Source organism: Cryptomeria japonica, chromosome 5 (assembly GCF_030272615.1).
Source record: "Cryptomeria japonica chromosome 5, Sugi_1.0, whole genome shotgun sequence".
Lineage (NCBI taxonomy): Eukaryota > Viridiplantae > Streptophyta > Pinopsida > Cupressales > Cupressaceae > Cryptomeria > Cryptomeria japonica.
The window spans coordinates 691680607-691697507 of NC_081409.1; the positions used below are offsets into that span (position 1 = coordinate 691680607).

At 35.1% G+C, this 16901-nt stretch overlaps 2 protein-coding genes across 3 annotated transcripts; both read left to right on the forward strand.

The window, feature by feature from the left end:
* Window positions 1-12243: 12243 nt before the first annotated feature.
* LOC131067344 (cold-responsive protein kinase 1) lies at window positions 12244-16688 on the forward strand. Of its 2 annotated transcripts, XM_058002308.2 has the most exons (3): window positions 12244-13742; window positions 14918-15518; window positions 16171-16688. In XM_058002308.2, the coding sequence occupies exons 1-3, from the start codon at window positions 13662-13664 to the stop codon at window positions 16593-16595; spliced, it is 1107 nt and encodes a 368-aa protein (XP_057858291.2). In that variant the 5' UTR covers window positions 12244-13661; the 3' UTR covers window positions 16596-16688. The 2 variants fall into 2 exon arrangements, with proteins under 2 accessions (XP_057858291.2, XP_057858290.2); XM_058002307.2 differs by lacking the exon at window positions 12244-13742 and having other exon boundaries at window positions 13755-15518.
* On the forward strand, window positions 12856-13620 carry LOC131067331 (pentatricopeptide repeat-containing protein At3g24000, mitochondrial-like). The gene is made up of 3 exons (XM_058002292.2): window positions 12856-13063; window positions 13140-13521; window positions 13614-13620. Exons 1-3 carry the CDS (start codon window positions 12856-12858, stop codon window positions 13618-13620), a joined length of 597 nt encoding a protein of 198 aa, XP_057858275.2.
* Window positions 16689-16901: the final 213 nt, after the last annotated feature.

Consider the following 16901-nt stretch of genomic DNA (forward strand, 5'->3'; position numbering starts at 1 on the left):
GTATGGCCATCTAGCACAACATAGTGGAAAAGAAAATTTATTAGATGTTCTGGTTGCAAAACGTGGAGCCATAGACAAGGCACAAGAATTGTTTGAAATAATACCTAGAGAGATACCATCACCTTAAATGCGATAGTTACATTATATGCACAAAATAGATTTGTAGATAAAGCCTTAGAAACTTTCAAGCAAATGCGATTGGCAATTGTAAAACTAATTTCTATAACCTTTTGCAGACATGTATTAAAAATGTGGAAGAATAGATAAGACACGTGAATGATTGAAAAGAAATGCCATGAGATCGAGATATGCACAACATGGAAGCTTTGGAATAATCCCTGTGATTTGGAAGATTGAGTGATACCCATCAAAAAGGCAAAAGAGAAAACTTGAGGGCACACTGCACAAGGGGTCATTTCAAACCAATGCTCAAACATTTAAAACAAGGAAAGTAGGAGAACGGGGAAAGAAGATTTAATAATTGACCATCATGAATGTCGTCGTCTCCCTCAATGGCCTCATGTTCAATAATACCAACGATCTTGGTAAAATCTGACTTATTTTTATTTGAAGACAACCTAAAATTTCAAAGTTCACCAAAGCTTTTAGAAACCTATAACAAAATAGAGTTAAATAACTGAGATCAAGCAAAAATAATAGAAATGGCACCAAAACCGTAAAACTTGAAGTTAGATAACTTTTCTAACCTAGAAGACTGATTAGATTCTAAATGAGAGATGTAGATTATTGATCACTTGAATCTGACATGCAAATTTTTCCTCCCACTCGAATTGGCAGAGATTGGTGAATTGGCAAAGATTGGTGAGGAGAGTAACGGAGCATTTGAGTCATCTGAATAAACCATTGTCCTGAATAAATGCTCAACCTAAATGCATATGTACAACCTCCATTGTAATGCTAGGGTGACATATCTTCTTTTTGGTAGGTTTAGTGTGGTGCAGTTTATCTGAAAACAAATAGAATCCTAAAAGTCAAAACATTGCTGCCAAAACGTAAAAACCCCAAAATACTTCAAAAAAACAAAACAGGGAAGATTAATTGCTTGAAGACAATGCGACAGAAAACTACTCCATAAATTAAAAAGTAAAAGCATTCTTTAACAGAGAGATAATTCACCTTGAAGACAATCACATCTCCTAGCCTCCTTATGGATGACATCCAGAATAGAGTCGATGAGCTCTGTGCCTCAGTGTAGTGACCCTTGGCCCAATTATATCCATCTCTAGGCACAAATCGGCCTCCGCTCACCTCATTGTAATACACATTGATTCTCTCAAGCTGTAGATCCTATGTTCATAACATATCATTGCTTAGAACTTTTCTCGATTTGGTTACCACACTACTTGCCCTGGATATGCACTATTTCTCTCATTTTCACAAAGATCAACTTTTAACCCCTTCGTCGACATCTCAAGATGGATGGGCTCTTTGAATTCTGCAATTATGGACAAAACCACTACCATTATGGACACAAAACCATTGCCATTATGGACTCTTCGAATTCCATAGGCTATGATTGTAACTGCTCTCGGCGTAAAAAGACAAAATTACATAATAAAACAATTTTGTAGTTTTAAAATTTCTTCTTTTTTTCACTCTTTTTAAAATCATCACAAAGTTACAAATTCATCTTTCTACTAATGTTAATATTGCATATTTTATTTATTTTAACATTTTAATAAACTAATAAATAATACTATTTTTATTTAATAACTATTGATTTAAAAAACTTAATCTTTAGTAAGGCTACTATTATGATTATTAATTTTTTTTATATTGCATATAAGGGCAAAAGACTGTTACAAAGTGACAAGAGTTTTCTACATGACATATAGAGTTTTCCTACATGGACTGCAGGTTCAGTAACATATATGACTAGAAGGCATATTTTCAATACAAACATTACAAAATGCTCATAACCAAAGAACTGAAGTGTTGGCCAGATCACAACAACATTTGTTCTTGATCCGCTTCCATCCATGTAGTCCACCCCAAGGGACCCTCCATCCAATTAAATCATAAACATAACCCTAAACCATATTGAACCTTAACCCTAAACCATAAACCTATTATTAAATTAAACCATAATCTAAACACAAATTAATTATAAACCCTATCCCTACTCCTACTCCTACCCCGACCCCTATACCAATTTAACTCTAACCATAAACCTAATAATAGCATAATATTAACCTTACACCAAATTAAACCCTAACCAGAAACCAAATTAAGTGCTAAATTAAATCTTATTTTAAATCAAAATGATCCTTAATCATCAAGCTAATTAAAATCTCGTGATAATCCAAAATTAACCTTAATCATAAACTAGATTGAACCATAACCCTAACCTTAAATGAAAAGGAATCCTAGCCCTACCTCTAAAGCAAATGCAATTGTCACCCTTAAACAAATTACAAATCCTAAAAATAACATTAGACCCAGTTAAACCCTAATTCTTATAATAAATTAAATTTAACCTTAAATCCAAACCAAATTTGAACAGTAAACATTAACCTAATTTTCCTTAACCAAATTGAATCTTATTCGTAGAGCAGTAAACAAAATTAAACCTTATACCAAGAAACCAAATTATATCATAAACCTAACCCTAAACCATGTTGAACCATAACTCTAAACCATAAACTTGAGTAGAGGAAGTTGAGCGGAAGGAGGAGATGAGTGGAAGCTCTGAAAAAGGAACTGACTTTTGAGGAGGAGCATAACAATGAAGAACAACAAGAAGCTCAATAAGGGAAATATTATGATGAAGTAAGATTACGTGGGTTAGATAATTTGGAAAAAGAAGTAGAGAAAGTAATTGAGCAAGAACATGGTACAAGTCCTGCAACAACTGCTTCCATGATGGAATGAGAGAAAGTTCCTACAGCTGAACAACAAGCTCCTACTGTTGAAGAAGAACCACAACAGGAAGAAATACAACAAACTCCCGGAACAGAACAAGAAGCAACTTCTGTAGGAGAGCAGGGAGGTGAAATAGAACAAAAAGAAACACCTACAAAAGAACCAGTGAATGCACAAGTAGCAGAACAAGGATGGTTAACTGAGGAATAGAGAAAAGGGAAAGAAAAAGGGAAAATTCGGGTAGTTAGGAATAGGCCTACTCTTTTTTCTTGGATGTAAATTGCATTCGATCTATATCAGGATATGTTGGACAAGGAAGCAGAATGGGAAAATCAAAAGTGTCAATTACATAAGAAATCAAGAAGAGGGATGAAGAGATTGTAACTCTTAAGGGGAAAATAGACATTGTGGTGACCATGGTGCCCAACATCCTTGAGTGTAGATCACTGCCTAGGGTTTACGCAATGTATTTAAAGGAATGCTTTATCAATTGAACAAAATGTTTAGGATTCTTTCAGATCGGGATCACTCCTTGGAAACTGCACAAGAATTTTATCAGGTTTATCACAACTTTCTTGATGTAATTAGAAACCTACTTTGTTAGTTTAATTTGCATAACTATGCAGTGCCTCATGATAGAGAATAAAACCCTCTATTATATATCGATGACATACATTTGAGAGCACTAATGTCCTGGATTCAAAATGAACATGCAAGAGGTGAAGAAGCTAAGACCTATTAAGAGGAAGAACTCATAATTATTTTGCCAATAAGAGAAAAGAGTGATAATCCCAGGAAACTTTATTATGATTGGTAGAGAGTGTTGTATCATCCCAAATTTAAACACAAAATATTGGCCTTAAGGGAAGAAGCATACAAGTAATTTGAAGAAATGAGGTCCTCTAAGGCACGGTCAGCTCTGGGTCATGTAGCAAGAAGGTGGAATAGTCTTACAGAGGAATTAAATAGGGCAGGACCACACTCTTTAAAGAATTACTACGAACCTTGAAGAGAAATTTTGGGTACCTTCAATTGGGACGAACAAGAGCGAATAACTGGCTTTCATTACTCTTTCAGCCACCAATACTTTTATGGCCAATACCAAACTACAACAAATATGTCAATTCATTTGATGAAACAATAGAAAAATATAGATGGGATAGACTTGAGAAGAATAAGAGATTTTATTGGAGCCTTGCTACAGGGACTCAAGACAAACTCAAGTCATTGATTACAGGATTCAGAAAAGAGTAAGGAATGCAACATCTTCATCTTCTTCTAGAGGAAAAAAGAGATTTTACATTGGGGGAAATGATGAGCCAAAAGAATGGCTCTATTTTATCTATATTTATGTTTCATTACCGGGACATTAGGAGTCTAGATATGCCTTTTGAGTTCAGAACCTTTGTTAAGTGATAAGACTTTATATGTTTTGATGGTGTAGTCATATGCCTTTTGAGTTCAGAACCTTTGTTAAGTGATAAGACTTTATATGTTTTGATGGTGTAGTCATATGACATAACTCATTTTGATATATGTTCCTTTTTGATGCAATATAATAGGTAATTATTCTATGAGGAATATCCATGGTACTATTGCATTTAGATTTTGAATGTTACTCTAATAGGAATAATTAGGCCTATATTTGTGCATGTTAACAATTTCATGGAGGACTATTAAAGAAGAATGTTGAACCAGTCCAAGATGTTCAGCAATAAAGATCGTGGAGTTATTGGCTAGTAAAAGAGATAGCGAGGATTGTCATTGAAAGAGTCAACTAGCGGTTGAAGGTGGTTGATTATAACTTATCTGAAGACTTAAATGATTTCCTTTTCTATAGGAGTAAATTTAGGTCAAGGGTTACAACAGATTCTCTCTATTGTTCCAATAGACTTTGATTGATTCTAAGCTCTTGTTACTTTACCTTCTTTTTCTCCTTGTTCAATAAAAGCATCCTTCTTGAACTTTGGGAGTGGTATGCTAGTTAGTTAGGAATTTCATGGTTTAAATAATTTACCACCTTCTCTTGTACAGTGGTTCAAAAAAGAATAGTTTCAAAGTTTGTAATATAGTTCTGATTTAGTTGAAGAGAAAGACTTTCAGCAATATGTTGTTATCAAGTACTTATGTATTAATAAAGATGATACTTTAAGTTCCAGGTATTTAATTCAATTGTTTGGATGCTTACTAAGGGGGCCCACTTAGTGAGTATTCCTTTGATTTCTTTTATCAGTTACTTTTTATTCTATACTTAACATTATCTTGATCACGGACTGTTCCTGCAGCGACTGGAATATTTCATTTGAGTGTTCCTGGAGCCACTGCAAACTAAGTAGAACCTCGTTTGTTGATCATGGATAAATTCTTATCTTTCCTAGTTGTTGCTTACAAGTTAGTTAGTTTCCTTTTCAAGTATTTCAGTTAATTTCTTTTAGCATTTTCCTTTAGTAACATTTCATTTCTAGCAATAGGAAAGGTGACAGTTTCAGTCTTTCCAGTGCATATACTTTACAGATCAATTCAAGTACAGGCCCCAGGTTGATAACTAAATGAACCTTCATGATGAAAGATAACTACTTAGTTGGATGTCCAATCCCTAAGGTATGACTTCAAAATCTAGTTGTTGAACCATTGAGAAGATCAGCCAATGACATCCATAACTTTTGTCATCCTCCATACGTCACTCTTCATAGATACACTTTAAAATAATAAATACCAAATTTTATTTTATTTTTAAAATTAATTTGAAGTCTGTTGTACATATACAAAATGATCTATTCTAATTTACTATTTGTTAACCTTGAGTTACAAGACAATAATGCATCTCTTGGGGTCATAATTAATTGATAGAAAACCAATCTTCTCGCTATAAAGCTTCATAGATCCTTCAAATTTAGCTTCAAAATTAAATTTGCGAGAATATAAACTTTTTTTTCATAATTATTTTAGAGAATATTAGACAAAGCAATGGATCTTATAAGTTGTTCCCATAGATTTAATATGTTTCCATAGTAGTTATAATGACCAAGGAGAAGTGTTCTAATAATATCCTCATTAATTCATCCTCGCCCTTCTCAAATTCATATCTTGGTTGTGGATGATTGCATGATAGACTGAAAAATCATGGAAAAACCGCTCAAAATGATATTCTTCAAAGGCGGGATAAGTGTACTTCAATGGCTCTATTTTTGGTATTTTCCTTCAATCCATTCATCATTGGAGTAAGCTTCATTATGAATATGTTATGTGATGTAGCTACTGTTTCTGAGAGTGTTGCCAAGAGGTTGGAAATGTTGTGGATCCGTGAGGTGAGTTGCTTGCTTTCGATTCTAACAATGTAAGAAAAGTTTAAAATATGGAAAATGATAAAACCACATTATGCACTGAGCGAAATACCCATAAACCCTCGAAATTAAAGAGAGAGTCAAATATAAAGTCATTTGCCAAAAAATGAGAGCATTTAATTTTGACTGTAAAAGTTTGAAGTCATTGTGTGTGAAAGCATCTAACGCGAGACATCTCACATCATACATGGTTATGCAAAGTATCTAATGTGACACAACATACATGGTTATCCTTCTTTCTCGATACCGCAAAAATAAGCACAAAACTTCTTTTCTGCGACAAAAAGTTCGGTGTGAGACATCACACGTTTTCGGTGGGCACTTGCCCACATAATAGCCTATCGGCTAATATTTTTTTTTGCTTTGAATAGTATTTAGGCTATTTCAACATGCATATCCCACAAAATAATTTGAATAAATCACAACAACAAAAAATTGCTTTGAATAGTATCACCCTTCCTGTTGAAGTTCATACTAAATCCATAGATGTTGACTTTGTTATCATACCATCCTCTGAGAAATTTCGTGTGAAGTTGGGCTATCCTTGGCTATCTTCCATGAAGGCTATTTCTTCTCCTATCCACAAGTGTCTTAAATATCCTCACAATGGAGAAATCATAACCGTGAACCATATCTTATTTTGTCCATCCGAAACAAGCCCTAGTGTTCCTATTGATCTCTTTTGGCCCAAAAAATTTCAATCTCTTCCGTCAAGGAGCGATGCTCTTCTTCAATATTATCAAAATTGGAAGAATGATATGATCTTATCCTTAATTCAACCTAGGTCGCCAACACTTTACATTCCTATTATTCTTCAAGATGAGGTTCTTCCCCTCTTGGATAGAGCTAATCTTCCTCCTAAGGAAAATTGTCCACCTACTCCTATGGATGTGACTTTACCTTCTCTTAACGAGAACCCCAATATTATTCCTAAGGTTAGATCTATTCCTCCTCCCCATGATGGACTTGATCTCCTTCCTACACCTAGTACTCCTCCTTTCTATGGCGCAGTTCCACCTCCTTTCTCTTATCGAGAGAAGAGGCCTGCTTCTCCTATTGTTCAACCAAAAAGACCTCAACCTAAACCTTCAACTATTAAGGGGAACACCATTCCTACTTCTTCAAATTTTCCTCCTCGTTCTCAGCCTTCCACTAAGACTCGACGGAATCGTTGTACGAGAGAACATCGACAAAGACGTCGTGTTCAAGCTCGTGAAGCTATCCCTCAAAATACTCAATCTCCTCAGACTCCAACAGTTGACATGATTCCCTTTTCTCCTAAGCAAGATGTTCAACCAACATCTCCTAATCATAAGTTTTAATAAACATGTGATGGTTTTACTCCTATTTGTGTTCTTGCTCCTCTTGCTTTAAACTTTGATGAAGAAATGGGTGAAAATGTTATTCATAATGGCAATACAACTCCTAATGCTTCTGATAGTGAGTATGAGTATGTTGATGTGGACAAACATTTTTTCGGATGAGTTTTCACAAACTTTAATCCTAGCTCCTAGAACCGAACAAAGTGACTTACAACATGAGCATAGTCCTTGTTTGGATCTTGTCATAACTCCATCTATTCTGCTCGATATCACTCCTTTGGCATGTTGCTCACCTTCCTGAAATAGTGATCAGCAAGATTGGGAGGCGGATGTTGTGATATATTAGCAATATTAGCACTGCAGATTTTTCTCTCTCCTCTCTTTCTCTTTTGTGACCATTCTTCTATATGTATCCATGTTCCTCTATTTGTTCCCTTAATTTCTACTTGGGGACGATGCAAAGCATTGAGATCTTCTCTTGGTCTCCTTCATGTTGACTCAAAAGACATCATCTCTTCCCTTTCTTCTAAGTTAGTGTCCTTCTTTAGAGAATGAAGATTATTATATGCATATACATACATGATATACATGAGTTATCATACAACATACTAACCCCGAGGAAAGTGACACTACCTCATTTTTTGTGTTCATTATCCTTGGGTTTATACCTCAATTGGGAGCTAAATCCTTGTGATAACGTGCTCCCTCTCTTCTCTTTCTCTTGGGTGTATCCTACCTTAAAGCAATCACTTCCGATAAGATTCGTGTGATCGCTTTAACGTGGGGGCATACACTCCGCTCATACTTTCCTTCTTGTGATACTTAGAATTACTTAGTGAGCTTTGTTTTGCTTTGTAATATTTTTATCCTTGCTTTCATGACTCATAGTGAAGGGAACTTTGCTACTTGCAATCATGGTTCTCCCCTTCTCGATCTTTCCTTCTACTTTGTCAATCAAAGTTGTAAGATCCTAAGTCCACTGAGGGCTTGGCGCATCTTGCCTCCTTGATGTGGTGAGAGTCTTTCAATCTTGTTTCCATGTACTTTACCGACAGTATCGACGTACACTTATACTCCTACTAAAGTGGGGGCTAAATGTAGTGTCATAAAATTACGACCCTAGCAATTTACGACTGTATTAGGGTCCTCACGCATGTGAACTTGAATCCTCTAGCTTGATCAGAGACCAGAGAGTGCTCGACTTGCAAAAAGGACTTCTTCATTGGCCTCTGCATCACTCTGTCCGCACTCAGCCTTGGAGAAAGGGGTAGGACAGGGGTGTGGTGCCCATGTCCCCCCTTGGGCAGGGGCATGGCGCCCTTGTCCTCCCAAGACAGGGGTGTGGCACCCCTTTCCTTGCCCTATTTTGGGGCAGGACCTTCCTAGAGCATGCATTGTGGGTTGTGCAGTGAGTGGGAAATCTTCCTGATGTCGACCCGTGATGAAATTCAAATCCTTAAAACATGTATTTAAGGGGGAAGTCTCTCTCTCATTTGCATAAGTTCAATAGGTGGAATTTCGATAAGGTCATAAGGAATCAAGAGCATTCAAGCACTCAAGCATTCTTTTCCAGCATTGAGCATTCTCAAGTGTCCCTTCAAGGCTAGGTGTTGCATTCAAGTCAAGGATTCAACCATTCAAGAGGAGATTGATTTCAACATACAATTCCATACAAGCATTTCAATCAACATTTCTACTACAATCTCCTTTGAGGTGATCTACAATTCAGTCTTTCATTTACATCTACTTGCAAGTACTTTCTTTCATTACTTGGTTAATTCCAAAACTGGGGTTTGCCCTCCTAATCCCAACACATTTCCCTCTCTTTTTTGTGTGTAGGTTGCAGGTGTGCAGTTGTACTTTCGGATTCAAGCTTCATTTGCAAAGGCGAAAAAACCCTTTTCATTTCGCGGATTTTTTGGAGGACCATGTACATTCCTGCTGCGGTTTGGACAACTTTTTGTCAAATTTGCAAGGCAACTTTGTCCTGACATTTTACTACCAAATCCAAGTGCACAGCTTCATCCCATATCCCGATCTCAAGTTATAATCGATTCTTTGTCACTTTTACACTACATAATTCAATCAATTTCCTTTCCAAATCAAACAAAGGAAGAAGAGATCATCCCAACATTCTTAATTCATTCAGAATTTAATCTATCATCTTTGTGTGGAGATTGAATCTAGTGAATTATCCCTTATCTTCCTAATGTAATGGTGAAAAGTGCTTGAAGGATAATCAATAATGAAACTCTCATCTCTCTTTGAGGGAAAGGGTTAGTTTTCCTCTTGATCTATCAATCGTCATTTTCTCCACCATTACAGCTTCATAGCTCCTTCAAATTTAGCTCCAAAATTAAATTTCTGAACATATAAACTTTTTTTTCATAATTATTTTACAGAATATTAGACAAAGCAATGGATCTTATAAGCTCATCCCATAGATTTAATATGTTTCCATAGTATTTCTAATGACCAAGGAAAAGTGTTCTAATATATCCTCATAAATCCATCCTCACCCTTCTCAAATTCATGTCTTGGTTGTGGATGATTGCATGATAGACCGAAAAATCATGGAAAAACTGCTCAAAATGATATTCTTCAAAGGCAGGATAAGTTTGCTTTAATGGCTCTATTTTTGGTATTTTCCTTCAATCCATTCATTCATTGGAGTAAGCTTCATTTCGAATATGTTATGTGATGCAACTACTATTTTGGAGAGTGTTGCCAGGGGATTGGAAATGTTGTGGATCCGTGAGGTGAGTTGCTTGCTTTCAATTCTAACAATGTAAGAAAAGTTTAAAATATGGAAAACGATAAAACCACATTATGCACTGAGCGAAATACCCATAAACCCTCGAAATTAAAGAGAGAATCAAATATAAAGTCATTTGCCAAAAAACGAGAGCATTTAATTTTGACTATAAAAGTTTGAAGTCATTGTGTGTGAAAGCATCTAACGTGAGACATCTCACATCATACATGGTTATGCAAAGTATCTGATGCGACACAACATACATGGTTATCCTTCTTTGTCGAAACCGCAAAAATAAGCACAAAACTTCTTTTCTGTGACAAAAAGTTCGGCATGAGACATCACACATTTTCGGTGGGCACTTGCCCACATAATAGCCTATCGGCTAATACATTTTTTTGCTTTGAATAGTATTTAGGCTAAGTCAACATGCATATCCCACAAAAGAATTTTAATAAATCACAACAAAAAAATTGCTTTGAATAGTATTTAGACTAAGTCAACATTAATGTCCCACAAAAGAAGGGAAGATGAAGATTGTACCAAAAAATTAAAAATAAAAAAACTTGTTTCGTGTTCAAGAGTTAGTCATGACAACCATAACTTTTGTCGTCCTACATATGCCACTCTTCATAGATACGCTTTAAAATAACAAATACCAAATTTTATTTCATTTTTTAAATTAATTTGAAGTTTGTTGTAAACATACAAAATGACCTTTGTAATTTTGTATTTTTTAACCTTGAGTTACAAGACAATAACCCATCTCCTAGGGTCATAATTAATTGATAGCAAACCAATCTTCTCGTTGTAAATCTTCATAGCTCCTTCAAATTTAGCTTCAAAATGAACTTTGCCAACATATAAACTATTTTTTCCATAATAATTTTACAGAATATTAGACAAACCAATAGATCTTATAAGCTCCTCCCATATATTTAATATGTTTCCATAGTAGTTCTAACGACGAGGGAGAAGTGCTCCAATAATATCCTCATTAGTTCATCCTCACCCTTCTCAAATTCATGTCTTGGTTGTTGATGACTACATGATAGACCGAAAAATCGTGGAAAAATTACTCAAAATGATGTTCTTCAAAGGAAGGATAAGTGTGCCTTAATGACTTTGTTTTTGGTATTTTCCTTCAATTCATTCATTCATTGGAGTAAGCCTAATTCCGAATATGTTATGTGATGCAACTACTGTTTTGAAAAGCATTGCTAGGGGATCAGACACGTTAAGGATCCATGAGGATGAGTTGCTTGCTTTCAATTCTAACAATGTAAATAAAGTTAAAAACATGGAAAACAATAAAACTACATTACGCATTGAGCAGAGTACCCATGGATAAAAACCCTCGAAGTTTAAGAGGGCATCAAATCTGAACTCATTCACAAAAAAATGGGAGCATTAATTTTGATGGTGAAAGTTTGAAGTTTTTGTTGTGTGCGAAATTATTTGGCATGAGACATCATACACGGTTATGCAAAGTATCTGATGTGACACAACATACATGGTTAAATCCTTCTTTCCGGACACCACAAAAATAACCACAAAGCTTCTTTTCTCCGAGATAAACTTGACATGAGACATCACATGTTTTCGGTGGGCACTTGCCCACATAATAGCCTATCGGATAATAAAAAAAATTGCTTAGAATAATATTTAGGCTAAGTCAACATACATATCCCACAAAAGATAATCACATATTGCTTTGAATAGTATTTAGACTAAGTCAACATTAATATCCCACAAAAGAAAGGAAGACGCACATTGTACAAAATTAAATAAATAAATAAAATAAAATAAACTTGTGTCGTGTTTAGGAGTTAGTCATGACAGCCATAACTTTTGGCGTCCTCCATACGCCACTCTTCGTAGATATAATAAATATCGAATTTTATTTGTTTTTAAAATTAATTTGAAGTCCGTTGACTTTGAAAACCTAATTGTGGAGGAACACCGGAATTGCAAGATTTCTCACGCAGGAAATATTTTCCTGTGGGGTCAGTTTGCTTGCGCTGAAAAAGTTGAAAACATCAAGCTTTTTACTGGTAATGTCGTGGGAGTAAACAGAGACTGCACATTTAACAATCATAAAATGACACGGGCAACACCTACTCATCTAAATCTCACTGCATACGGCCCATTTACAGAGGGCCAGTTGAAGGAGAGGCTGAAGACTACTCCACAGATCCCCTATTATTGCATAACTGTATTCTAAAGAACACCCTTTTTACATGGCAAAATTGTGCACTTTTACCTCCCATTTCCTCGCTCACAGGCAATTTTTCTTTGCTACGCGCACAACTTTTCCTAATAAGCTTATTAGCATGTATGCCAAGGAAATTGTTTACCCACATTGAAGAACGTGACAACGCCTCATGGAATACAATTATCGCAGCACACAGAAGATCCGGGTATCCTCACCAGGCATTTCACTATATGCACCACAGGTTTCCAACCCAATAAGTTCACATTTGCTAGCGTGATCCCAGCCTATGCCTAAATGGGAGCTTTGGAACAGGGTATGGGTATTCATCAAAGCATAATGGAAAGAGGGTTTTTGTCAGATATTGTAGTTGAGAATTGTCTGATAGACATGTATATAAAATGTGGAAGAATGGATAAGGCAAGGGAACTGTTTGACAAAATGACTTTAAGATATGCCATCTCATGGACTGCAATCATTGCAGGATACAAACAAAATGGATGTGTTGGCAAAGATTTAGAAATTTTTAATCAAATGCAATTGGCAGGTGTAAATCAGAATTCCACAACCTTTGCCAGCATCCTACCTGCCCGTGCCAACGCCAATTTGGGATTTTGGAACAGGGTATGGACATCCATCAAAGCATAAGGGAAGGGGGATTTTTTTATCAGACGTTACAGTTGCGACTGCCTTGGTAGACATATATGCAAAATGTGGAAGCATAGATAAGGTATGTGAATTCTTTGACAGAATGCCTAAAAGAGATGTCGTCTCATGGAATGCAATGATTGCAGAATATGCACAACATGGATTTTTTGATAAGGCTTTCGAAACTTTTAAGCAAGTGCAATTGGCAGATATAAAACCAAACTCCAAAATCTTTGCCGGCATCCTCCCTGCCTGGGCGAAAACTGGAGCTTTGGACCAGGGTATGGATATCCATAACAGCATAATGGAAGGGGGATTTTGGTTAGATATTATGGTTGGAAACGCTCCGGTAGACATGTATGCAAAATCTAGACGCATATACAAGGCACGTGAAGTGTTTGACAAAATGCCACAAGGAAATATAGTTTCGTGGGCAGCAATGATTTCAGGATATAAACAAAATAGATTTGTTGAATCTTCTAGAAACGTTCAATCAAATGCAATTGGCAGGTGTAAAGCCAGACTGGACTATCTTTGCCACCTGTCTACGCCAAAACGGGAGCTTTGTTTGGAACAGGGTAAGATTGTTGTTTAAACTCATTATTTAGAATTCATAGTAGTAGGACTTAATAATAAGTAATCAATGCCACATCATATATAATTTGGTCTTTGAGATAATCCTTTAACAACTTACAGAATTCATTTGTCATCTCTACTAAAATAAAAGCTCTGTTCTACTGTGATGAGGCTGGTAAGAAGCTAAGGAGGTGACACCTTTGGGAAAGATGAGGTATAGTAAAGAGTGTGAGACTATCGATATGATGTTAAACGATGTCATTGCTTATTAAGAGAACGACATAAAAAAGTTGAATATGCATTTTTAGGTCTTTAGAATCTAAGAATTAGAGTAGAATTAATTGCCACACAAGGATGATTAAGTGGAAAAGGAACGTCAGACTCTCTGTCAAATTATCTGCCTAATATATTCCACTTCATAAACATCTTAAATCAAATCTCCCACAACAAATTCTGAATAAAAAAGTGGACAGAGACAATGCTTAACCAAAACATTTCGCATAGCTTGTCCATTTAAATTATAAATTGCATTCGTTTATATTCATATTTTCTCATATTTGAAGATCAACTCAAATCTATTCTAAATACTTACTCCTAACAGAAACAATGTTTGTTTTTTCCAACTTTTGTCTACCCTCTAATATATTACCCAAAACATATCAGCATAACTATTAGACCACTTTTGAAGTGAAGTGCTAGTTTTTTATTATAAACTACCTTCAAGAGAAAACTTTAAGAAAAAGATAATAATATTCCTATTACTATTATTAAATCGCAAATACAGATTTATTTATTTGTAAGTTTGAACAGAGGAGAGTTTTATCCGTTTAGAAAACTAGTGGATGGGCTGCTCAAGAGAAAAAATGATTGAATAGATTATGGACGACTATTAAGGTTAAATCAATCTGAGTGTCTTATAAAAGAACAGGTTTCTGCAATACTGTAGAGCATTATAAGCATGAGGAAATTCTTGTGGGTTATATTAGCTGTCTATTTAATTATCTCTGCTGTATCCTTAATTCTATCATGGATTCTTTATTCTCTTCATCTGGTTCTGCTAGTTTTTCCTCTGATCACTACTAACGTATTCATTGTATCTGTTGTGTTATTATTCTTTGTTTTTCTGCAACGTCATATGAACAAAATCAAAAACCGTGTCTCTGATTTTCATAAGCAGGAGGTCAAAATCAAAAGGATTTCCCAGCCTTACTGGAAATTCACGGGACAAGATTTAGTTGAAGCGACAGCCAATTTTAGCGACAGGAAAGTAATTGGGAAAGGCCGATTTGGAACAGTTTACATGGGTATCCTCGCCAATGGCCAAGCAGTGGCCATAAAACGGATGGAATTATCACTCTCAGAGGATCGTGATTGTTGTCTAAAACATTTTTTGTCAGAGCTCCAGATTTTGGGGCAGCTTCGTCACAGAAATCTTATGAGAATATTAGGCTATTTCTTCAATGGTCAAGAAATGATAACTGTCTCCAAATTCATGCTTAATTTTAGTCTAGATGTTCTGTTGCATCGTACGTTGAAATGCACATTGGATTGGAGGCGAAGGTTGAATATAGCCGTTGGCGTGGCGCATGGGTTGGCTTATCTTCACCATGAGTGCAGGAATACAATTGTGCACTGTGATCTGAAACCGGGAAATATACTTGTTGATGAATATCTGGAACCCCATATTGCTGATTTTGGCGTGGCAAGGATTATGAATAATAATGAGCTCACTTCCAGCTCTTTAGGCTCTGGCTTTACAATTGGGTACACAGCACCAGGTATGGTAATTGCCTTTACAAACCCTAAATTGTTTCTACTGAATTATTTCTTATCATATAAAAACCTAGATTTTTGTAAACCTGCTTGATCACAGACTGGGTGTATCACAGAATGAATTATGATAGAATTTATGAGGGGGTACTGATCTAGCTGAGTAAGGTCTTAAAATTGTTAGTTTATGGTAGAGCTTAGATATGTAATAGGGTAAAAGATCTAGTTACAGACTTCTGAGGGAAGAACTTATGTTTCAAGTGGATTTATTATTTTTTTAAAGATGTTATTGTAAGTACAGTTAGGTTATAGAGTTTTCTTTGTGATGATTTTTGACATTTTGACAGGCTTTTTGATAGTATAAACTGTCATATCATTCATGCAATTGGACCTATGTCATTAAATTGTTGGTTTGTTAGGGCTAAGTGGACTGTAAGTTTGGATATATCATCTGTAAAGAGATTTAGCCTTAAGCTTAAAGGGATGGTTTATCTTTTAATATTATTTTATACTTTCATGTTTTTCCCTTTTCCATCCTTTCCTAAGAGTATTATTATTTTATTTATTTACATAATAACAGTCAGTGATTGTTATTTAGTCCTGAATCAAATCACAGTAAGAACTTTTTTACTTATAGTTAGTAATTTTTTATTTTTTCAGAGAAAGCATATCAAGTGAGACTTTCTCCTAAAGTAGATGTATACAGTTATGGAGTTGTACTGTTGGAATTGATAAGTGGTGTAATGCCCACAAGTTCAAGATTAGTTGACATGGGTCTCACCCTTTCACAGTGGGCAAACAAGGCATATACAGAGAACAACTTGATAGAGTTTATTGATGACTATTTGAAAAGTTCTTTGAGGGATGATCAGATTTACGATGCAATGAAAAAAATTATAAAATTAGGAATCATTTGTACACAGGAAAATCCAGAAAAAAGACCTCATATGAAAGATGTGGTTGAAATCTTAAAGAATATAAAACAAGAAGTCAGAGAATTCAATATACCGATTTCAGTACTGATAGAAGAAGAGCACCAGCATCGTGAGACTTTAACCTCTTCCTCTATGTCTTCCACTCAGTAAAGTATAAATTTCTGTTCTACAATATGTAATAAAATCTGATCTACACTTAATGACATTTAATTTTCACAATCTATAATATTAATTATTGTTGTATTCTGATTGAATTGTATAAATTTCTTAGATTATTTGTTATTTCAAATTACATTTGTTAATGTTTTTACATTCTAATCAGTCTAGTATTTTTGTACTACATAATTTAAATTGTTTACATGATTACATTATATTAAATTAAAAATATGAGATGAGAGTCAAATATTAAATTAAAAATATTGAATATAGATTATATTATATTTACTATCAAAATTT

Coding starts and splice junctions, on each gene's coding strand:
- LOC131067331 (XM_058002292.2), top strand. CDS start 12,856: ATGGAAAGAGGGTTTTTGTCAGATATTGTAGTTGAGAATTGTCTGATA. Junction 13,064..13,139: donor TAATCAAATGCAATTGGCAG/GTGTAAATCAGA, acceptor ATTTTGGAACAG/GGTATGGACATCCATCAAAG.
- LOC131067344 (XM_058002307.2), top strand. CDS start 14,699: ATGAGGAAATTCTTGTGGGTTATATTAGCTGTCTATTTAATTATCTCT. Junction 15,519..16,170: donor AATTGGGTACACAGCACCAG/GTATGGTAATTG, acceptor TTATTTTTTCAG/AGAAAGCATATCAAGTGAGA.